The 23,920-nt window shown below is 43.6% G+C and overlaps 1 protein-coding gene across 2 annotated transcripts; it reads left to right on the top strand.

The window, feature by feature from the left end:
• The first annotated feature begins 10,864 nt into the window (after window positions 1–10,864).
• DMRT2 (doublesex and mab-3 related transcription factor 2) lies at window positions 10,865–17,749 on the top strand. Of its 2 annotated transcripts, XM_028531076.2 has the most exons (5): window positions 10,865–11,308; window positions 12,119–12,696; window positions 14,336–14,438; window positions 16,073–16,153; window positions 16,542–16,617. In XM_028531076.2, exons 2-4 carry the CDS (start codon window positions 12,163–12,165, stop codon window positions 16,126–16,128), a joined length of 693 nt encoding a protein of 230 aa, XP_028386877.1. In that variant the 5' UTR covers window positions 10,865–11,308; window positions 12,119–12,162; the 3' UTR covers window positions 16,129–16,153; window positions 16,542–16,617. The 2 variants fall into 2 exon arrangements, with proteins under 2 accessions (XP_028386877.1, XP_028386869.1); XM_028531068.2 differs by lacking the exon at window positions 16,073–16,153 and having other exon boundaries at window positions 10,875–11,308; window positions 16,542–17,749.
• Window positions 17,750–23,920: the final 6,171 nt, after the last annotated feature.

The raw sequence follows: 23,920 nt of genomic DNA, 5'->3' as shown, positions 1-23,920 counted from the left end.
TTTGCTTTTCTGTGTACTATACAGAACAGAATATTATTTCTCTTTCCAATTTTTTTTAGAAATGGAGTTGTTAAAAAATAAAAATACAACAAACAAAAGCCTTTCCTATAGTAGTGATAACAAAATTAGTTATTTATATGCACCTACCAAATCTGTATACCCCTATAGCAATAATTACTTACAATTATGGAACTTTAGAAAATGGAAATAATTCAGTTGAGTTATAAAATTTGTAATGTAAATGGATTTTTAAACTAAATTTGCTTTTACTAAACATTTGGTAACTTCTTAAAGACTCGAGTCTTTCTCATGACAGGCTTAATTACATGGCCTCTTCCCCTCTTTCAACTTTTAATGATCAGCATACTCAAGTCTAGGTTTAAGACACTAGTGTGTATGTTACCACTGTCAAATAACTAAGAATTAGTTTTCTCAAACTTTCTTTTTTAAAAAGTTGTGTTGAGCAGAGTGTATGCATAAAAAATTTCACCCCAGAAGGATAATATTTTTGGAAAGGAGTGAAAGCAAGCAGGGCTTTGAGTGAAAGCGTGTGTGTAACTGTAAGTGGAGGGTGAAAGGCTGTAATTGACAGGTCCCTTCTGCGGTGCAAAAGTCACTGTTACAGTAACATTAAGCTACACTCAATTAGGCAGTTACCCAACTTGTGTCTTGACTTGAAAAAACATTTGAAATTCAGAAACTGTGATCCTGAAGCCAGAAAGGAAAATTAAAACATGTTAAGCTAGGAAGTTCATTGATTTTTTAAATGTTTTATCTTCAGTTAGGAACAGACATCTTGGAAAGACTTTAAAAAAAATGTTTCAAAACACCAACAATCCACAGGGACAAATAAAAAAAAAGGAATCATAACAATGAAACTCTGCATCTGGTTGACATTTAAATGAAGCTGCCAGAGTACAAACAAATTTCAGGACAACTCTAGTGACATATTTTTAAAAGAGAGTGCAGGGGAAAAAAGAAAAACATTTGGCTGAGCAGATATTGACACCACATGTAAGGGAACTATCAATATTTATTGCATCATAGATTTGCCAAATGACACAGGGCATCTGGGAATACTATAGAGAATGCTATAACTGGAACTTGATTATGTGCTTTCATATATTGGACTGTGTACTGAGGCCAGATCTAGTTCTTTTGGAAGAGATAAGTGAGGTCTACTGACTTTGTAATTCTTAAGTAGATGAAAGTTAAGTGTGCAGATGTCTGCATGAATTGTGCAAAGGGATGAAGAAAAACTGCAGAAAAGAAGTCAACAGCAACAACAAAAACCCTGTGTTTTGAGATCCTGGGAAGCTGCTAGTATAAATGTGATGCAGGCAAAGATGTATTAGGCTGGATTCAATACATGTTTTTACTCCTGGGCAAAGCGTAGAATTCTCTGAGAGAGGCAGAATCCAATAGGTGCCTAATTCTAACTTGAGGGCTGAGATAAGCTCTCTGCTAAAGGAACTAATTCCAGGCCTTTCCAGTGGAACAGTCCTAAACCTTTGAGAGGAAGTCCCCTAAGTTGGATAGAAAAAGCAGACTACGGGGAATTCAGTTTCTAGACTTGAGACTCTAGAGCCGTGATTCACTTTTGCCTCCTGTGTCTCTGTCCACAGCCCACTGGCACCAAGCTACGTGCTTAAATAATGGGTATTTTGCTGGAATAATTTATCGCAAGTTTGTGAATTCTAGAAAGTATCAGATCCAAGGCTCAAGAAATTCCATCCAATGGGTACAATTAAATCTTACCATCTCAGTCAGTGGAGCTGCAGCTTTAATTGACAGAAAGGCAGTGGCGTTTCTGAAACATTCTTCTGAGCAGAAAGAATGGCCCATGACAACTGTTAAATCTGGCTAATGGATATACAGATATTATATATCCACATAGGTATATGGATAACATGGATATCGTACTATTGATTTAGACCAATGGATGTTATACTATTTGGGTTACTTTTATATATTCTTAAACATTTCCACTATAAAAAGTGTAAGTAAAAAAGGGGGAAAGAAAACAGTTCAGCTTAGAGCTGCAGTTGGCGAGCAGCCTTAGCAGGCTGAGAGAGAGTGAAGATGAACCTTTTGTTTCAGCACAATAACCAAGTTTCTTTGGAAGAAATGAAAACTATTTGGGTCAACTTGTTTATTTAGCAAGGTTTTTTATTACCTTTCTGCATTCCTCCTGCTTTTCAAAGTGAGAGTAGTATTTCCTTTTCAATGCTTCCACAGCAATACAGAAATCTATGCAAACATTTCCATAGCTTTGTTCTCTGGTGGCCCCAAGGGAGGTAAGGCACTGTTTTTGTTTGTTTGTTTGTTATTATTTGTTTTGTTTTTTTTCTTTTTGTTTTTTGTTGTGTTTTGACTGATGAAGGAGTATAATGACAGCTTCATTTGAGAGAAGGGCACTGCTTGAAAAACCATTAATAAATAAAACAGCATCTGTATTTCCCTCTATAGCCTTTTACAGGCATCATTTTTTTTTTTTTTTTTGATCTTATCAACTTGCTACTCAGGGCATGATGTTCTTGATTTGAAAGTGAACAAAATAAGACAGAGGAGACCTCACTAATGCCCTATGCTCAAAACACCTTATGATCCTCAAAGGATTCCTTTTCTTTTTCATTTTAAACTTAGGAAAGTATTGATATAGGCAAGGGAAATACTTATTATCCCTTTTTACAAGTGAGCTTTGAGAGGTTAAGTGCCTTGCCCAAAACTTTTGTCAGCTCCAGAAATGACTTTGGGTTGGCTATGCTTTCAGAGCCCAGGCTGGTACACACAGCTGCCTGTAGTCTTTACATTATGTGGATTTGTCTTGGGTTATTTCCTACCACAAAATTTTAGACTTCCTCAATGGCTACAGAGTGAAATTCTGAAAATCTGTTCTGTGCTGAAAATGCCCTCTCTTCTCAGGGCAGTTTCTGCATGAGAGATTTGCCAAGTTGAAGTAGGAGTGGAGAGAGTATGGGTGGGGAGAAGGACTGAGAACAAGGGTATGGTAGGGGGTGGGGGTGGGATTTTGAGAAGAGACTGCAGAATTTGTGCTCAGGGAGATAATATTGGCTTCTTTTGGAACAAATAGTTGGAGGCCTGGGAGTGGCTGGGATTGGTTTCCTGTGGAAGCAGTTGGCACCTAGGCCCCTTTTTGTTAGGGCTGGTCTATCTACCTCCTGGTGGAAGAATGCTGAAATGGGATGGTTTCAAATTCAGATCTGGGTTCTGTTGTCTGTCTGAGTCCTGTACCGTGGAGAAGACAGCCTCTTGAAACTTGCTGCTTTAACTGTCAAAGCTGTGACGAGTCAATAATGCCAAGGAGGAAGGGTCTAGGACAGAATCTGGTGGATGGTGGGCTCTCAATAATTGTAAATGCTTTTTCTTTCTTTTTTGGCAAAATCATACCAAGAAATCAACACAAGAAGAACCCTCTCCATTCTTCAGAGTAGAAGCTTAAGTGCCGGAAGAAGCAGTGATTGGGAACCTGCAGAGAATCAAATGACTCCTACAATCTCCCCTTCCTGTGCTGGTGACCCTCCAAAGTTTCCAATCCATCACTGTTTGCTACCGACCTCAGATGCTTCCTGGAAACAAGGGCAGGAGGTGGCGAGGATTAAATGCTGCAGGTGTGCTGGTGCTGCCTTATTCCAGACACCTGTGGGCTCCTGGGCCCATGAGTGGGTAGGACCTGGGGTCACTGGGTCTCAGATTCTGCTGAGCAAAGATCCATGAGCCAGCCCCACAGTGCCCCTGCGTGGGCTCTTGCTTCAGGGTGGACACACCTGCCACTGTTTTTAGGGAAGTTGAGTCCCCAGCAGTGACCCCATCGGGGTCTCTGCCCTTTGGCAGTGAGTGCAGTCCACTGGGGACTACTAGACACTGGGAGAGGATCAAAGCATTCCTGAGGGGCCGAAATGCCCAGGGCTGCAACTTTGTTAGCCTGGCCTCACCTTGACAATAAATTTTCTGTGAATGAAGGAGCAGGAGTGGAGGGGTAAGGGGGGCTTGGTGGCCAAGAGTAGGGGACAAGAGTTTCTTGCACCTGCACTCCCGCTGCTGCATTAAATCAGTGTGAAGCAAGTGACGTCTCCTTTTTGCATGCCCCCTTCTGCCTTCTACCTTCTCATCTCCCCCCTTTAGAACCCCTGCCTGCTCTCTGGGGTCAATGTTTTCAAAGAGAATATATTTCCTGTGGGCTCTTAAAGTTTATGTAGCACTTTGTTATAAGGGGCATGCCCTCAAGCTGGGCTTTCTCACTCCCTGTCCCCTCTTTCTCCTCTCCACACACCTCTTTGGAGAAACCTTCATGTGAGCATTTTCCATTTTCTCACCCCATGTAGAAGTATTAAAAAAAATATGGGGAAGAACATTAGAGGTGATTTGGTTCAACTTCAAGTCTTTTATTTTGCAGAGTAGCCAATCAAAGCCTAAAGAAGTGGTGGTGAGTAAAATGGCTCAAGATCAAGGGTTACTTTAGTTGGCAAAACCAGGAACAGAACAGGAGGGTCCCTAGAGTCTTACTACTTTTTTTTTTTTACCACTTATTTCATAGACGGAAAGAATCCCAGAACTCTATCTTAGGCAGGTCAAGTACTTTTAGAGGTGTCTGTGTTTTTGCCAATTGGCTTTGGGACATGGGATCATACTTCAGTCACTTGGATATATGGACAGTCACTTGCTGTCCATATGAAAGCAAAAACTGAGCCAAGTACAGTTTGATTGTTTCATCCTCTCTTCTTCCCTGCCGCCAATCCATCAGGACAGACATGGAGCATCTCTGCTATGCAAGTCACTCTGTTGCCATCTTCTCCAGGCCAGGGCAAAGCTTGAGCATAGGGATTCTACTGGTGGAATTTGGGAGGAATCCCTCCTGCCAGCAAGGACACTGTAGAGAGACTTTTCAGAGATAACAGCAAAGGTAATATTTTGGCTCTTCCCAGAACCTAAACTCAGACCCCAGAAGCTGTTTATCACATGGGACAGGACTGGGAAGGCCTATTTCAGAAGGCTGGTGATATATTTTTTTTTTTTTGCTTAAAATCCAGCCAGAATAGACTTAATCTAGAGCCCACAACAGTATCATGGGAACTTGATGACTTGTGAGAAGCCTTTGTCACATGAATGAGTCTGCACTGGGCCTGGGCTCTAGGGAACTACATCTTTTGTGAAACTGTGCCATGTCCCCATCTTGCACTAGTTGACAGATTTTTTGGGTTTGTTTTCACATTATTGACAAGGATTTTGTCAGGCAAATCAATTGCACAAGTATGTAGGAGCAGAAATGTCACCAAGATGTCAAAATCAACACCAAGGTTTGTTTGTAATCCCGCAGCCCACGCCCCTTCTTAGACTTTCTTCTGGGCCCTTGGTTTTGTTACCTGAGCCATGAGTGCGTCAAAAGACTTACTGTGTTAAAGTTTTTAATGTTTGAGAGAGAATTTAGAAATCATTGAATTTTACTTCTCACTTTAGGTCCCTAGTCACCTGACTAGGGACTCTGAGGCCTAAGAAGGTGAAAAGATTTGCCCAGTGGAACACATGGATGAAATTAAGTTTCACCATAGTGCCTGCCCCATGAATGCTTTGCTTCCTCCTCCATCTCTTTATTACTCTCTACTTGGTAGTTGGACTGTTGGGAAAACATAGAGAATGATTTCAGTGTGGATAAAATGTTAAACTCCAAATATGGAATGGGACTAGGGGCAGACAGTTCGAAGGGTTTACTGTCTTGGTTAATCACGAGGTCCCCTAGGGCCTGCAGGGAGGCCCAGAGCAGGATCTGTGTGTGCGCCTGGCCTCTTGATGTGGCCAGAAGCCACATGCCCTCTGATGGCTCCCTTCTGCAGCAAGGACACCACCGTGTTGTGGAACCCAGGCCCCACTACAACCCTGCATCTCTCCCTCCCCGGATGACCATTTGGAATGGGTACTGAGAAGTCAAGGAGGCCTGCGGTTGCATCATCTCCTTAGCTGCTACACGACCCCCAAGGGAACTGAATGTGTTTCTCAGCAAGGAGGATGGAAATTATCTGGTGGTTGGGATGGGTAGGCCGGGCAGATCCTTCTATATGCGCTGCATGATTGCTTCACAGTCCAGCATTTGACTCCAGAACCTAATGCAAAGGGCACTTAAAACGAAACAAAATAAAACAACAACAAAAAAACTGGATGACGGAATCAGGTGGAAGGCCCTGGAGTTACTGTGGCCCCTTTGGCCCCGAGCAGCCACTTTGATCCCAGGAACTTCTCTAAGCCTCAATTTACCTCTCCATTTGCAAACAGAGGGGCATGCACTAGACGCATCTCTTTCAGTCTTAAATGCCTGTGATTTAAACCCTGCTTCCCGCGGAAGAGGGATGTGAGCCCAGATCGCACTGTCCTTTTCTTCAGCCTTTTTTTTGTTTTTGTTTTTTGGACACGCAGAGCAGAAAAAGGGAGAATTCTAACAGTTATCTCTCGCAAGCTGTCCCCCGCCCCATTGCTTGTGACAGGTCGTATATTTCATTACGCAAAGCAAATTGGGAAATTGTATCTCTGCAATCCCATCTGGGATTATTTATTTCGCTGCGTCCACAGCAGGTCAAAATTGTGAGGCGATAAAACGTTAAGAGTGGCTTTCCGCGAGGGGAAGTGGATTCGAGGTCATCTCTAGAGTAACCAGGGCCATAATCGTTCCAAAGTAAAGCACTTCTACAGAGATGTCCAAAAGTTCCCCAAATCATTCACCACCCGGGCGGTGCGGCAGGTTGTCAGCGAGGTGACTGAGGCTGGAGGTGAAGGGGCAGGGTTCCAACTCGCCCAGCCACATCTCCAGGCCTCCCGAGCTGGTAAACGGGCCTCGAATTTCCCCAGCCGCATGGGCTCCCTGCAGGTCAGTTCACTGAATTAATAACAAACTAATACAAGTAATACCTCCCAAGTACTGAATGTTCAGCATGGGCGGTCACCCTGCCAGGGGTCTGTCTACAAGCATTATTTAAGGTTAACTCCACTGAGGAAAGTGAAGCGCAAAGGGAGGTTAAAGATCCTCTTCGTTGCAAACCTGGCATTTTAACCCATTTGTCCCATCCGAATCGGCCTCCAAGCCCATCGCCTGCTCCGAACCAAGGCTCCGAAAACCTCTCAGGACTGCTCAACTCTGACGGTCCAAAATTCAAGGAACCGGGCGAGAGATGGCCAGGTGCTGGAGCCGGATCTCAGACTGCTTAACGGAGACAGCGCCTGTGGAGTGGCAGGGGTCCTGTCAGCTAGGATTCGCAGCAAGGAACTGGATGGGCCAGCAGGAGCCAATTTGAAACACCCTTCCTTCCTCTTTTTAGAGTGGTTATTGGTAGTAAAAAAGAAAGCCACCCTCTTCAAGGAAAAATAAGAAAAACATAGAAAATCCTCCCCTTCCTTTCTGGCTTTATTTTCAGGTTCCCTTGCTTGACTCCCTGAAAGCGGGCTTCGCACTGGGTGGGTCTTAGTGGCGTGGGGACGGGGTGGGGTGCGGGAGAGATTTGGGGAAAAGGGGAAGGGAAAGGGGGAAGGTCCGCAGCTTCCAGCTAGGAGAAAAGAAAACCCTGCGCGCCGCCCCACCAACTGGACTGGCAACGTCAACGGCCCCGCCCCCGCTTTGTAATTTACAAGAGGGGCTCCAAACTGCACTTCGTAATTTGGTGTCGGTTTACAAGTCAAAGCACTTCTCTTTCCTCACCTAACAGGTCTTCAGCCACGTCCTGACCCCTTTTAAGAATGGAACCTGGAGAAGAGCTGGATTTCCTGTGCCCTGCCTTTCAGTACAACCAGTGAGGCACTGGGTGGCTGAGCCCTGGGATCTGCATGGCACTGCCGCCTCCGGGATAAATAGAAGTTTACTGAGCTGTGTGTGAAGACTATATGGAGACTCTCTGTCCTCTTTATTACTGTCTTCACAACCACTAGGCGAAGGAAGGCCCTTCTTCCCATTTTGCAGCTTTGGTGACCGAGGAGCAGAAAAATAATCGACCATGGTTAGGGAATCAGTGGAACCACCAGCCTTGAGCCTAGGCTCTCTGACTGTTATTGTCTCTGAATATTTAATCCACTAACCAGTTTGTGCAACTTCAGATTCCTTTTAAATTTCCCCCGAAAAAATGCAGATTATTTCGCATTTAATGCGAGTTCCTTATAATTCTTAAGCTCAAATTTCCCGCCCTCCAGCCTTCTCCTTCACCTCACCTCTCAGCGGTTGGTTGGGTCATAATTCTCAGGGCCGGGAGTGCAGTGTAATTCAACTGGATCACAATTACAGCTCCTTGCCCCCAAGTGCAGCAGATGGGGTTCAGGGAGGGTAAGACAGGTGGAGGGGGGCACATGGAGATGGGCAGGGAAGTCTGGAGGAAGCAGTGGGACTGTTACATGCGTTTTTGCTGGGGGTGGGGGGAGCATGTTAGGTGGGTAATTGTCCTGGGCCTACCTACAGAACCCCGTGGGCCCAGCTGCTCCAGGAAGCACACCGGAGCCACTTTCTCCACTTCTGGCTGGATGCTGCTCCGAGGATGCCGCCAGGCTCTGATCCACGTTTGGGAGGGCTTGCTCTTTTGGTTTGCTCCCAACGTCGGCTCTACTGCCCTTGGGTGCCCGCACAACCCCCACCTCCCATCTTGGCTTCAGCTGATGTAGTTTACTGTACACAAATATCACTTGTTTCCTCCTTATATAGCAGCTTGTACAACTCGAACTAATTCAAGGGCTGCCAATCTGGTTCATTTTAGTAAACAGCAGCTCACATCCTTGTCCTCACCTGTTCCTTCCTGGTCCCCTTCTCCCCAATCTGGTTTCCTCAAATTAACAAACCTACTTTCTTGATTTTGTTTCTTAATAATAATCACTGGAGAAACGCTAATGATTTCTTGCCCCGTCCCCCCCCCCCCGCGCCCCAGCAATTAATAAAAACCCAGCCCGCCAATCTGAGTGGGGCTCTGCTCCCAGGTGGAGGTGAGTGGGTGGGTTGTAGATTGCATACACTTCATGGAGCTTATGTTTGCAAAGGCAGAAAAATGAAGCGAGCAGGGGGAGTCTTAGAAAGGAAAAACCGAATGAGTTGATCAAAACGTGCTGTGTCCTGTTAAAGGAGGGCTGCTCAAAACGCCAGGTACTAAAATGAAAAGCAGTGCAGGGGAATAAAATAAAAAACGGGAACCTATGTGAAACTTTCTGGCTGGGAGCAAAGAGCTTCACGAACTTCCTCAGACTTAAGGGCTTAAGAGCAGAGGTCGATATAGGACCAAGCTGCTCACCAGTCCACTGCCCTCCCCAAGACTAGCGTGTGACCTAGGGCTCCTCTTTAAACCTCAGTTTTGCCATTGACAAAACGGGGAAAATAATTCTTCTGCAGTCAAGAATCTAAACTAACATTGATGAAAAAATGCGCTTGTGTAAGTATAAACAGCAACACCAAAGCTAAAACTCACTGGTGTTATTTGATGGTGCCAAGTGAGGGGCTGACTCTGTCCCCTGTCTGCGCTTGCACAGCTCCCAAGTCACCCTTCGAGACACCCAGAGCTGCTGAGCTGCCCGTAGGAATAAGCCGGGCTGTGTCTCTACTTCCTTCACTGGGCACCGCAAGCGGCAGAAAAGTCCCCGCACAAAAGTCCCCGCACGAATCACAGTGCCTAGTCACTGGGGAAGAACTTTCCAACCTAGCCAAAAGCTGGAGAATACTTGCGCCCAGCAGTTTGCATTAGTTTCATGGCAATTCGTAAGCTCCCATATCGCAACTCTCCGAGTTTGGTTAACTTCTAACTTCCTGAGGGGCTCCGAGAAAATTACATTAGATTCAGTACAGCAATTTCCTTTTTATTGCGGGCCTACTGTGTGCTCAATCTAACCGCACTCAATTTCCTAATCTGTCTCCTAAACCGATTTTGAGAGGTATTATTTAGAGGTGTAACTAGAAAAGCGTCTAAGTGATTTTAAATTTACTTCAAGAAATAGAATGCAGCATTGAATTGGGGGACTAATTCCTTTCAACGTGTTGTTAATTAAACTGTTATTAAATATTTATGTAAGGATTTTGAGGCAGACAGTAGGGCTTTTTTTCTTTATAAAAAGGCACACTAAAAAAGTAATCTTTTCATTAAAAGAACTTCGTTTTAAAACATGCTTAGAGTGAATATATTGTACCTAAATCTCTTAAAGGCAAGTATGTCCGTTCTCCTTCAAATCAATTGTAATATAATTGAAAGCTGAAAAATGTAGTTGACATACGTGATTTGGCGACCTTCCTGCCTCCCGGGCTGGGTGAAGGTTAACGAGGAACTACTCTGCATTTTGAAGACTACAGGAGTTGGCCAGAAAAATATCTACAGGTTATTTGTCCGCTAACCCCCGCGCTGCGGTGCAAGGCAACTATTGATTTAGTCTTGCAGAAGAAAGTAGAATGCAGCTGTGATCCCGATTAGAGCGGCCTCATTTTTGCGCCCTAACTGGGTTAAAGATCAAGCCGCAGACTACTGGTGATGCTGACAACGTAGAGATCAACAGTAACTTTCTATCTCTGCCATGCTGTCTATTACCTTCTCCTGTGGGCAACGTGATTCGTAATAGTGTGTGTCTGTTTCCTAGTCGGGGAGATAAATGGCGACTTCACCTCTGCAGGCGCCGTTACGCTTCGGATTTAGCGTCGGGACGAGCTACCCGGCTGCACCGAAGGCGGCGCGGGACTATTCTGGCGCAGTGCAGCTGGGAGGAGCGTGGCCGCTGCAGGGCGGAGACGCGGCAGGGAGGGGATCAGTGAAGAGCCGGGTCGGCAAGCCTCGACCAATCAGCGTGCACACCGCCTGACAACTGGCCAATCAGCGGGCGCGAAGTTCGGGGGCCTGAGCGGATAATACTAGGAAAAGGGAGCTGAGGCAGACGACTGCGGCTAGGAACTCTGCTTCGCGCGTAGCTGTGCGCGTTCGCCAGCCCTAAGAGCCCTGGGTCTGAGGCAAGCCGGGGCGGCTAGACCCTTCCCGCCCAGCTTGGGGCAGAGGAAGCCGAAAGTAGCTTCAGCGAAGTGAAGCGCCCGGGGCAGCCGTGGACAGATCTTAACTTTGCCGAGACCGGGATGTGTAGGGCGAGGCCGTAAGGACTTGACTCACCTTATCCATCCCCTTTCTACCCTACTCCCCATCCAGTGAGCTCCGGGCTTCCAGCGGTCAGCCTCCCCCAACCCCGATTTCGTGGCAGGGTGTGGCAACCCCGATTTCTGTTTGCAAGCACAGCCAGCAGTCCAAGAGCCAGGTCCCAAGGCTGGATATCTTTTGCCTCGGCTGCTAGCCCGGGCTTCAGAGTCTTGGTGAGTGCTGTGATGTTGCTGGGGTGTCAGGGGGGGCAAAGGGCGAGAATCGCCTTTCCTTACCTTTTCTATTTTACTTGGAAGTCTTGCCTTAAAGTGCAAACCATGCCCGATGTGCACAGACCCGCGCGGCTCAGCTCAGCGCGGCCCAAACACTGTTGATGCTGGAAAGGCATCTGCATCTCTGTGCCCAGTGTCCCTATGGGACTGTAATGACAGCCCAACACTTTGGTTATTAGTCACTTATTAGCTGGGGTGGGAAGGGGAATGAGAGGACTTCTTCAAGCCCACGGAGGGGTCTTCGTGACGGTGTAGGTGGATGAAAGACATTGAGGAACCAAAGAGCGGTACCTCTCTATTTGAAGGGCCCCTTGTGAAGCAAAGGAAAATAATGATCCTATAGACATTTTTATATTCATCGTGGCCATACTAGTTGGTTACGGGGAAGCCTGACAAGTGGCCTAAGCCGGCCTATTTGCGGACAATGCTTGTGTGTGTGTGCGTGTGTGTGTGTGATCAGTGCATTACCCAGGGACTCTCCCGAAAGTGTGTGTACAGCTAGAGTGGGCTGCGGTTGAAGCTCACAGAGCACTTCGAATTAATAGATAAATCCTTGTTGGGTTGGGATCCGGGGGCGGGGGGGGGGGCGGTTAAAGTTACAAGACAAGGCTTGTGTGGCCTGGATATAAGGAAAGGGTAAAGAATAGGGCTCCTCAGGGGCTGGAGGCAGGCAGACCGGGAAGTCTGGCCCCAAGGCTTGGGGATAGTGCCTCACTGCTGTGGGTTTTGGGGTCTTTTTGTGTCTCTCAGAGTGCAGGCCACTGAGCGTGGGCCCGAGAGAAGCGCCACGCGCCATGGCCGACCGGCAGGCAGGCCCGGCGGCCGGGGACTGGGAGATCGACGTGGAGAGCCTGGAGCTGGAGGAGGACGACCGCGGGGCGCCGCCGCCAACGCCGCCTGGGCCCAGCCCGCAGCCGCCTGAGGTGGACGGCGAGGATGACGACGAAGAGGACGAGGACGATGACGACGTGGACGAGGAGGGCGACAGCGAGGAGGCAGGCGCGTCCCCAGGGGTGCCGTGTCGGCCACAGCAGCAGGGGGTCCCACAGCCGAGGCCGCCTCCCGCGCCGCAGGCCTCTCAGGCCTCGCAGGCCCCCGCCGGGCACCCGGAGCGCAGCGCGCACGCGGGCAGCGGTGCGGAACCGCGCAAGCTGAGCCGCACGCCGAAGTGCGCGCGCTGCCGCAACCACGGGGTAGTGTCCTGTCTCAAGGGCCACAAACGCTTCTGCCGCTGGCGTGACTGCCAGTGCGCCAACTGCCTACTGGTGGTGGAGCGGCAGCGCGTCATGGCCGCCCAGGTGGCGCTCCGGAGGCAGCAGGCCACAGAGGTGCGTACCCCGGGGGGCGTCCGAGCTTCCGCGTGAGTCCGGGAGCCGTAGGGGACAAGGCTACACCCTTCACATGGGGGCCTAGGGCCCCGGGGCGCCTGGCACTCCCTGGCGCCTGGGAGTATGTGAGAACAGTTTTCTCCCAATGCAGGCTTGCAGGGTCAAGAGGTAGGATGCTCTGGGCGTCGCTGGGGAACTTCGTAGAAAAGATTTTGTGTTAAAAAGCAATTAGGGTCTGGAAGTCTTTAGGCCTGCTCGGGACATTGTGAAAAAAAAAAAACCATTTTATTTGATTTTTTTTATATTTTAAAGTTTATTGGTGGTGTTGGGTGGAGGAGGGTTAGAGTGTGGTGTCCTTTTCCACGCTCAGTGCTGGACTCTTGTTGATGGCGAAAAAGAACCAGCTAGGGCCCAGGTTGCTTCCACTGTCCTGGGCCGTTTCATACAGGCTGAATGTGGTGCCCATTTTACAGATGAGATCAGAAGTGGCGTGGGAAGTTAAGTGTCCACAGTTCAAGATCATGCAACCAGAGCTTTCTTAAAAGCCGTTGGAGGGGTGTCTGCCGCCTCCCACCATGAGGCCCCAATTGTGGGAAGGACCCAGGATTTTCCTGAAGGGAGAGGCGTTTCTTGAACGTCTGACTTGATGTTCCCACTTGTTCCTGCACAGGGGGAAGGGAGCTCAGAGTGAGGGAGGCTACACGCGGCTCCCTCTCACACTCTGGGCAGGGGAAAGATTTTTTATTTTACTTTTTTGGCCAGGAGGGGCCTGAGAGTGGATCTCTGTACACACCGAAAATAATGGCCCTAATGGAAAGCCTCCAAGGTCCCTGGAGAGCGAGCTGGATGCCTGAGGAGGCCCTGATCCGGGTTCGGTCTTGGCAGCCTCCTGCGTCCTGTGTGTTTCACCGCGGACCCTGGGACCCTGCGTTCCCTCTTGCACCCCAAGGCCTGCTGGGCTGGACACTAGACCAGAAGGGCACAGAAGTCTACCCACTTGGTGGTGACTGCGGGAGGAAGACCTCGATGTCCCGCAGCCCTTGCGGCTTCCGAGGGTTTTGTTTGCCGTCTTGAGTCCCCCTTGCCCACGAACAATCCAGAGTTTCCAGCCGGAACAGGGAAGAGTCTGAGAGATAGGGACCCTCATATCTATCCCTCGACCCCCTGCACCCATCCTACTTGTCCTGCTGTGGGGAGAAACCAGCACCACGTCATTGCCCAAAAGCAGGCCATGGGCACCTTCAGCCCTGTCTCTGGGTACAGAGGATACGGTGCTTGGCGGCGGTGGCGGCGTCGCAGCTGTCTTTCAGGGCCCAGGGCTGGGTTCCCACTGTCTACTGTGGATTTCCTTCCTCCCGAATCGTTCCCCCAATTCTGGCTGCTGGTCTTATCTGGGATGACTCTGGCAAAGCACCCCAGAGAAAGCCAGGGCTCTGCTCACCAGTTGGTGGCTTTGGATAGAGCTAGCTCGTTGTGTTGGAATTAAGGAGCGCTAATATTAATTCGTTTGGAATAATTTTCACATGGGATAGAAAACATGAATACATTTGGCCCCAGGAGCGTTACTGACACCCTTTCCTTCTTGTTTTTCTCCCACATTTTTAAAAAAGGCATTATTGATTATTTCTTGTATTTGCAGGACAAGAAGGGGCTTTCTGGGAAACAGAATAACTTCGAGCGCAAAGCTGTATATCAGAGGCAAGTCAGGACACCCAGTTTGCTGGCCAAAAGTATTTTAGAAGGTAAAGCAATGCAAAATTGCCCCTTTAGCCTTTAAAACAAAGTTCTGAGTGATTCTCATCATTCTGGTGTATGCTATTTTTATTAACCTGTGAAGGAGAAATCTGAGGGGAATGTACCTTTCATTAGAAGGTTTTGCTCCAGGAAGGAAATCAGGACACGGGAAAATGAATCCATCCTGTTTTTGTTACTGATAATTTTGTTGTCTGCTTAAGAGTTAAGGGGTTAGCAGGGAGTGCATATGAAATTTGCCCTAGTGTGAGGGATGTACAAAGTTATGTTGCCAAGTGATCCCAGAGCAGATGTCCTGGAAGGAAATAAATTGTAAAAGCTTATTTAGTTGTTGGAGCTAAGTAGAGTACGTCAAGTGAGGACTTTAGCAGCTACCCACACTAACACTTCGAGTCTGGGCAATCCAACCTCTAATTCCACTCATTTTCATTTTACCATTTCCCTCCCTAGATTATCTATAATTGTGGTTTTTTCCACAGTGTATTTTATCATTTTGACAGTTGAGATTGTAGAATCAAACAGGCAAAGTGAAGGCTGAATTTGAACAGTGTGAAATCTTGAACCCTCTCCATGTTTTTACGTCCTTTAAAGCCTGGGGATACATTAATTTCTCTTAAAATACTACTGATTTTTCAAAGCATATTGGTATGGAATTTATTGAGTAACCTGCTAAATAATATATTGACTACCTTTCACCAATTAAGGAAAAGAAATGTTTATTTCTACGTTTCACCAATTGAGGAAAGGAAATGTTTATATTTGCTCTAAGTACTGCTGCCTCAAAGATTCAGGTTGAAAAGCAGATTTTTTTCTTTTTTAAGGAGACATTTGAATTTTGTTTTTTCTTATGTAGCTTCTGAATTGAGTTTGGTCTGGACAGGCTTTAAAATTTGTTCATGTCTTACTCTGTGCAGTGTACTTCTGACCTTAGAATGGTTTCTGATGCATTGAAAGTAAATTTGATTACAAACTGGGTAAACAGATTTATAACCATGGGGCCTGCACTGATAAACTGAAATTGTGCCAATGCAATTTGAGAAGTGGGAAGAAGAAATAAATGTAATAGTAAATTGGAGTAAATAACTTTCTGACAAAAACTTACCTTAGAAAAAGAAACATTAATTTTCAAATTTTATTTTATTTGCAAATGAGTATGATGGATTTGTCACTATGTAAACACAACCATTACAATGAATCCTTCAAACAAATTTCATAATGGCAAGCAAGTGCTTGGGGCTGATGAAAGTATTTTATACCACCAAGAAATCTATTTATATTGTTAAATTAATTTTTGCTTTCAACTTCATAAATTTGAGATGACTTAATCTTTGTTCTAATGATTGCTTGTTCAACCATTGGGGTGTCTGGCCAACATGACTAGTGCTTGGGGAAAATGCATTAGAGCAGTTTTTTTATATAGAAGGGTATCTCAGTGCCAGCCCCCACTTTTGTTTGTTTGTTTTCTATTGGTGGTCAGGGGCAGGTGCCTGGTTCAGTGTTTACTGCAGAGTCTGTTTGACGAGGTAACAGCTCTTTCTAGTTTCCTTATGTCTTTTCTGTATTTCCTTATGTCCTTTCTGTTTTTCTCCTCACTAATCTGCTTTAACTTTCTCTTTTTTCCTAGTTCTCCTTGGATTATTCTCCAACTGTAACAATGTGTACATAATGAGCCATCTTTAGGAAATAAAAGTGACATCAGCTCTAGGTATAGATACCTTTTCTAATAATGGAAAAAGATGACATGGATAGTAATGAATCATTGATTGAAGTAAGATTAGCAGCCTTGTTTATGTGTAGGAGCCTGGGAAGAATATTAAAATTTCAGCCAATAAAGTACACTTGTCAAAGTAAACAAACACACTTATAAGTACTAAAACAATAATAACAAAAAGTTAGAACACGAATATCCTTTCCCCCCAAAGGAACAATTTTGAATTGAACCAATACTTTTGCTTTCTGTATAAAAATATTAGTGACATAGAACTATAAACACTTGTTCTGCCAATTTGCAGTGTGTCTGTTGCTTTCTGGATTTCTAGATTTCCCCCCCTAGATGTTAATCTCTTTCGTATGCGATGCTTGCTTATTTCTAGGCTACCGCCCCATCCCAGCAGAGACTTATGTGGGAGGGAGCTTACCTCTACCTCCCCCAGTAAGTGACCGGATGAGGAAAAGGCGGGCCTTTGCTGATAAAGAGTTGGAGAACATTATGCTGGAGAGAGAATATAAAGAGAGGGAGATGCTGGAAGCTTCCCAAGCTGCTGCATTGTTCCTGCCCAACCACATGGTACATGGACCTGAATACAACTCCTACAAAAGTACTTACAGCCCCACCCCAGTGGAACCACCAAACAAAGACTTCTGTAATTTTTTGCCCGCCTGCCTTGATCTAACCATGCAGTATTCAGGGTCTGGGAATATGGAACTAATTTCTTCTAATGTCAGTGTGGCCACGACTTACAGACAGTATCCCTTGTCCTCAAGATTTTTAGTTTGGCCCAAGTGTGGCCCCATTAGTGACACTCTCCTCTACCAGCAATGCCTGCTAAATACCACCACCTCTGTTCAAGCCCTGAAACCTGGGGCCAGCTGGGACTTGAAGGGAGTGCAAGTCCAGGATGGACTGGTTGCAGAACACGAGATGATGCCATCAAAACTGGAAGGTTCTCTGGTGCTGCCTCACACTCCTGAGGTCCAGACCTTAAGAAGTGACCTTCAGGGTCACCAGGCTGTCCCTGAGAGGTCTGCATTCTCCCCACCCCGACGGAATTTCTCTCCTATTGTTGACACGGACTCCCTGGCAGCTCAAGGGCACATCTTAACCAAGATCAGCAAAGAAAGCACCAGGCACCCTCTGCCACTTAAACATAATCCATTCCACTCATTATTCCAGCAAAGTCTTAATGACAAATCAGGTTCTGAGTTGAAAACACCATTTGTCAAAGAGGCCTTTGAAGAGGCCCCTAAGAAACACAGAGAGTGTTTAGTCAAGGAGAACCAGAAGTACACATTTACAATAGATAGATGTGCAAAAGACCTTTTTGTAGCCAAACAAGTTGGAACAAAACTCTCGGTGAATGAACCGCTGTCATTTTCTGTTGAGTCTATTCTCAAGAGGCCTTCATCTGCCATCACTCACATCTCTCAGTGAAAGCCTGCTGAAATGGAAAGCTGGATTTTCTGCAGTCTCAGAAGGTTCTTACCAGTTGCTGATTTTTTTTTAAAGAACAAAGTTAAGATGTTTGTATAAAGGAATTTCTAATGTAAATGATGGTGATTAAAAAATTTATATTCATATGCATGTACTTCTTCTCACCACCTGTTTAAACTTAAAAATGGAAGTTGCTTATGTGCAAATTATAAAGTTTCACACTTTATACATTATTTCAAAAAGCAATAAAATTGACACTGCCTTGTAAAAGACCTAGTATTTGCTGAAGTAAATAGTTGTCCTTGTCTAGGCAAAAAAACTAATGTCCATGAAATGTGATCTTTATTTTTCTATGATTCTTTGTATTTTCAAGTGCTTTTAATGGTCCATGGGGGCCACAGGAGAACACTTATAATGCCTTAGTTGTTGCATTTTGGAGGGTATGTAAATTTAGTTATTCAAGACTGAGGCAAAATAGCTTTACAGAGAACATAGGTAAGATTTTCATGTGTATAGAATCATAATTTTGTGTGATTAGGCAAAGTTGAATTAAATTAAAGAGAAATCAAGTTTAATATTTTGTTTGTATGAAGACATGGATTCTTGGAATGGATCTCTTAACTCTCTGGGTCCCAGTGTCCTTCCTTGATGGGGATGTCTATGTAGTAGAGCTTCAAGCTTCTTTTCTCAATTGAACCTTCATACTATGGTTTGGGGGTTGCTAGGAGCCCAGAGCAGATTCTCTTGTAGGGTGCCATCAGTTTCAACCATGACAGCACAAGGTTAGAGACCCTCTCAGCTTTTGTGTAACTTCTGTTTCCTAAGGACTGGTGGCAGCAGGCATTTAGAGGCAGGCCCTGGGTGTCAGCTTTATGTGTCTCATATTTTCAGCAGCATCAGAGGTTCTTAGTGGAGCTCTTTTTGGAGTTAAAAGCTTTTACTATTCAAATTGCTTTATCTGCCAGTTGTGGGGGGCAGTGAGGGGGCGGGGTGGGGGAGCCATCAGATGTTTATCATAGCATGAGGGTGGCTTCTTGATTCTTAAACTTTCCCCCTCTGTTTTTAAAGCTCAACAAAATGCTAACTGTTGTTCTATATGATAGATACAGTAAGACCTCATCTGTGGACCCCAAGTCAAGTTCTAAGATGTTTCAGTCATTTCTACACAGAAAATCAAGAGCCAAATATCTCACCTTTTAATTTTGCCGTGGAGTGAGTTTATTTTCAGTGCTGCTCTCATTTGGATGACAAGACTATTAGGTGGGTGTGTGGAATGTGCCAAGAAATTTGGCAGTTTAAAGAGTTTCTTGCTCTGGAAAACATTTAAAATTATTCAAAAATGATTTTGCTACTGATGAGCTCATGTAAATCTCCAGGGGTTCTCTGAATTGTTGCTTAAAATTAGCATCTGTTTCAAAAACAACAAGCCAGACTTAGGTTGATTTTCAGTTTGTATTTGTAAAATAATACTTGGTTTTGTTGAGTCAAATTTACTCATTTTTACTGTTGCAAAAGCCAGAGCGAATGGAAGTTTGCCAGAAGAAAAGAAAATGAAAGCAGGCAGAGATCCCAATAACTGTTGAAGATTATCATTAAGTGGAAAAATATTTTCTAGCACTGAATGCCCTGGTGTCAGAGACGGAGCCTCACTGCAGTCACCCACTGCCCCCTCCCAGTCACTTTGCTGTATCTTTATAGTTATTAATTTTATTTCCTATCAGGAATTTATTTTTTGTCAAGTGTTAGATGTAAACTTAGTATTGAAATCCAACTGCTGCAAGGCAATGGGGGAAAACTAAAAGTCCACATAAAAATTTCAAGGAGAAGGCCTTCTAAATCTAAACATGGATTTTCTCTCTTTCTTACTTTATTGTAGTTTTTTGAATACTTATATTTGTCAGTTATGTCTTTTTGTATTCAATGAAAATTTTGGGATGTCGTTTCTGTCTTCTCTCTGTATCATTTTCATCTCATTAGGTGAATCCAGTTGGCTGTGGGTATTAGTGGTTTTCCTCACACTACCAGTGACCAGAATTTTATTGTTCTTGAACATTTATGAGGGTCAGTACTTTGCTTGGTGAAATTATTATCATACTATTCATTAATTCTATTGTAGTGGTGAGTTCTCAGAATTTCAAACCCACTAGCTCTCCCATCAGCCACTCAGTGAGAGGTTTGTGCTTGGCTCTTTGCTTCTTTTAATCATTTTCTCTCATAAAAGCTACTATTTTACTATAAAGAGCCTTCAAAGGACATTGTCATTGACATATTAAATCAAACTTATGCTTCAATTTAAGCATTTTCTATGTTCAAGGCAATAAATGAATGTAGCTTTAATCATTTTAAGAATGTAATAGGCCTTTTTCTCAATTTAACTCATATTAATGCAGCTTTAATGGCATTATTTTTCTTCTATCTCTACTGATCTAATATTAGTTTTTGCTCAACTTGCAGTTTTGAATAGTTAATAGTAGTTAATAGTTTATTTAAAAAGTTCCCTTTTAACCCTTTGGTGGCTGAAGTAGGAAAAAAACCTAAACGAAGCTATAAAGTAGAAAAGTTGTTTCCCTTCTCTCTTTTTTTAAACCTAGGTCTTTTAATTTAGTTAACAATATACTATATGTCTTTAATTTGGATTTTACCAAATAACATAAAATTTGCCATCTTAACCAGTTTTAAGTGTACAGTTTTAGTGTATAATGTGCAATCATCACCACCATGCATTCACAGAACTCTTTTTATCTTCCTACCCCCAGTCCCTGGCAGTCATTCTGTCTATAAATTTGATTACTCTAGATAGCTCATATAAGTGAAATAATACTGTATTGTCCCTTTGTGACTGGTTTATTTCACTTAGAATAGCTTCTTCAAGGTTCATTTATGTTGTAGCACATGTCAGAGTTTCCTTCTTTGTAAAGACAATAGTATTCCATTGTATGTATATATCACATTTTGTTTGTCCATTCATCTGTTAGGTTGCTTTCCCCTTTTGCTATTGTGAACATGGGTGTACAAATATCTCTTCACCTAGTCCCCGCTTCCCGATTTCACTTTCTTTCCTATCATAGTTTTCTCAAGTATACCTCTCTTCCACTCTGTCCCCCTTCCTGAGCTCATGGACCATCGTCATTTCTTACCTAGGCAACACCAGTGTGCTCAGAGAGGCTCCAATATCAGTTGTGTACCTTTTAATGTGAATTTGTGTGTGTTAACACATCATCTGCATTTAAAAGCTTACTTCTAATTGTGGAATGAAAGACTTCTGTTAACTTGTATTAAGAAACTTTCTGGAATTCCTCCTACAAACTATCAGCAGTGCTAAAGAGATGAAGAAAGAAGGAATATCTACAATTCCCTGTAAAATAATAACTTATTATTAATGTTGGGTTTTTCAGTCAGTGCTAGAATTTTTACTGCCCTGCCTAATTTTATTTATTTTTGGATTAACCTCCTTTGTTCCTATTCTATATCTGTAAGCTGAGGGTTATTTTCTTCTAGGATCCACTTTGTAGAGCTGATAGTTCTTGAAATGCTGGATGCTGCAATATATAAACTTGGGTTTGTGGCACTCACTTATTTTTATTTTAATGATTGTACCAAGCTTTTATCATATTGATTACCCTTATTTTGTTTTTCAACTTGTTATATCTAAACACATTTAGGGCATGCTAGACGGAGACACCTGAAATAGGTTGGCATCTGATGTAATGAAAAATGTGTCATAATAATAATTAACATGTGTTTAGTGCCCCCTAATTTATAAAACATTCATATTTATCTCTTTTGTTCCTCCTATAAAAGTTCTATATAAAACTGGCAAATGACCATATCAATAATTGGATCTATGTCCTCTGTGTGTGTACATGGGAGATTTTTTTCTAATGTATATGAACTGACATGGCCTAATCTGCCTCTAAGAGTTTGTATGTGTGTAAATGTTACGTACATCAAATGCTTATAATATATAATATATATGATAAGTTACATATGTATAATGTTACCTGTATGACTGCATATATTTCTATGTAGAAACATTGGTATACCTACTTTAGCTTCATAAAGTATAGTAACATACATATACACATGATCTCAGGGAGTTATGAGAACAAATGAGATAAAGAACAAGAAAGGGAACCTACTGGGGAAGGATAACTAACTTGCAGTCTCGGCTGTCTCACATTTGAATCCACTGTGGTGTTTATATCAATGCCACACTTTCCCCAGGCTGCTTCCAGCAAGTGATAGAGAAGTGCTAGAATGGAACCTTTTTTGTCCTGAGAGGGGACCCCTCATGTGGGAACTCCCCATCCAAGCATTTTGTTATGGATGTTTTAGGAGCCTAAAAATGAGCACTGCTATTATATGCCTGGAGTTCAATCAAGAAATAGAACAAAGGAGCTGGCATATGGAGATTAGAATATACCTTACCTAACTTTATTACTGATTGTGATCATATTAGAGGATGACATATCCAGGAGCAAGTTCCAAAACTAACCCCTAGAATGATCTCTAGTACTAAACCCAAGAATTAAATAGAAGTAGCCACCTGAAAGCAGTCTGCATTGGTTCACCACACCTCTGCTGCAGGCAGAGAGTGATTGAGTGTTTCTGTTCTCTGCCTGTGTGTTTGTTCTTGAAAGAAAGGGGAGAGAAGAAGGCAGAGCTATTCATGCCTCTTTCCTTATTCCATACTCACCAATCAGATAAGTTACTCTAATCTCTACCCTTTGATTAACATATAATTTGTTATCTCTTTGTTTTGAATTAAAATCAATCTAAAGACCACAAACCCTAGAAGAGTTCAGGCCATTGCTGAAGATATGAGTTAGGGGCCAAGGAATGGTGTGGTTACTTTATGTGTGTTAACTAGACTGAAGACTGTGTGCACTTTTTTTTTCTTTAGAATAAAAACAAAAACTAGAGGAATCAATTAATTTACCCCAGATGGTATTAAGACATTATGTATAAAATGTTGGCCAATACTGAAGTATTATTTTACTGATGAGTGTATCATTTGATATTATTAAGTAGCATGACCCATGGGGATTGTACTTCTATCATTCATCACCAAATTATTGTCATGGATTATTATCCTAAAAAGTTATCATAGGAAGGTACCTGAGATGTTGTGAAAATTTTAAGCCAAACTAATATTTTCTCTTTTGACAGGGTTGCTAGAGAGGTATCAGGGAGAGGAATGCTAAAGACAAGATATAGCGCAATTCAGCAAGGCATTTAATAAAGTCTTGAGTAAGAAAAAAATTTTAGGATGGAAAACAGTGAAGTCAGGTGGATTTTTTAGCTGTTTGAAGAGCTACCTTCAAAAGACTTTGAGTAATAAATCCATGACAATTTTGAGGACAGTCTGTAGTCTTAGTGCTCATGGTTCTCTTATTTTGGACCATCCTGGCTAGCAAGTGAAGGCATAAGCAGTTTGTTGTTAATCTTTGCATGACATTAAGTTGGGAGGTCTAACCACCACTGTTGATGGCAGGTTAGGCTTTACTGGGACTATACATCAAGGAGAAAATCCTATATTTGGATTTCAAAAACAACTGTCACACAACTATGAAACTATATGTTGAGGGAAATTTGACTTGACATTAGTTTATGTGAAAATGAGCTAGGAGTCATAGGGGATCACAAAGCTCAAAAAAGAACCAAGAGTGAATATAGTTAATATGTTACAAAATCATATACCTGAAACCTATACAATTTTACTAACCAATGTCACCCCAATAAATTCAATTTACAAAAAAAAATAACCAAGAATGAGCCATGGTTATAAGAAATTGCTAATGCAAGCTTAGATTCTGTTAATAGAGTGTCCAGATCAAAGGGAATGCTAACTATAGGTCTTCCCTCCCCCCACATCAGATCACATCTGGGATTTGATATCCAGTTCTGTGCATTGAATTTTCAATGGGACATTGATAGACTTGGTTCCAAAGGAGGAATGGAACCAAGGATGAGGGTGCTGAAAGGTCTTCCAGTCTTTTCTGACTGTAGACAGTTAAGGACATTGAGAATGATGACTTGGAGAAGAGATATCTTAAGGGATGTCTTAAGGGCTTGATTTGCATTTTCATATATTTGAAATACTGTCATTTTGGAGAAGGAATTAAAGCGCCTTGGGAGTCTCTAGAAGAAACAATCAGGGCTAAGAAGAGTCTGTTACAGGGGGTAAAGGAGAGCTCAATTAAAGGGAGACCATGTTTCAATTTGGGTTGTCCACAAATGGACATTTTTTTCACAAGGCAGACTAGTCATTTATGGACCACCCATAATTTAAGGTACTGCTTTCAAAAATTTATAATCTGG

This window comes from Phyllostomus discolor, chromosome 3, assembly GCF_004126475.2.
Source record: "Phyllostomus discolor isolate MPI-MPIP mPhyDis1 chromosome 3, mPhyDis1.pri.v3, whole genome shotgun sequence".
NCBI classification, from domain to species: domain Eukaryota; kingdom Metazoa; phylum Chordata; class Mammalia; order Chiroptera; family Phyllostomidae; genus Phyllostomus; species Phyllostomus discolor.
This window is presented reverse-complemented; position numbering and strand designations above follow the sequence as displayed.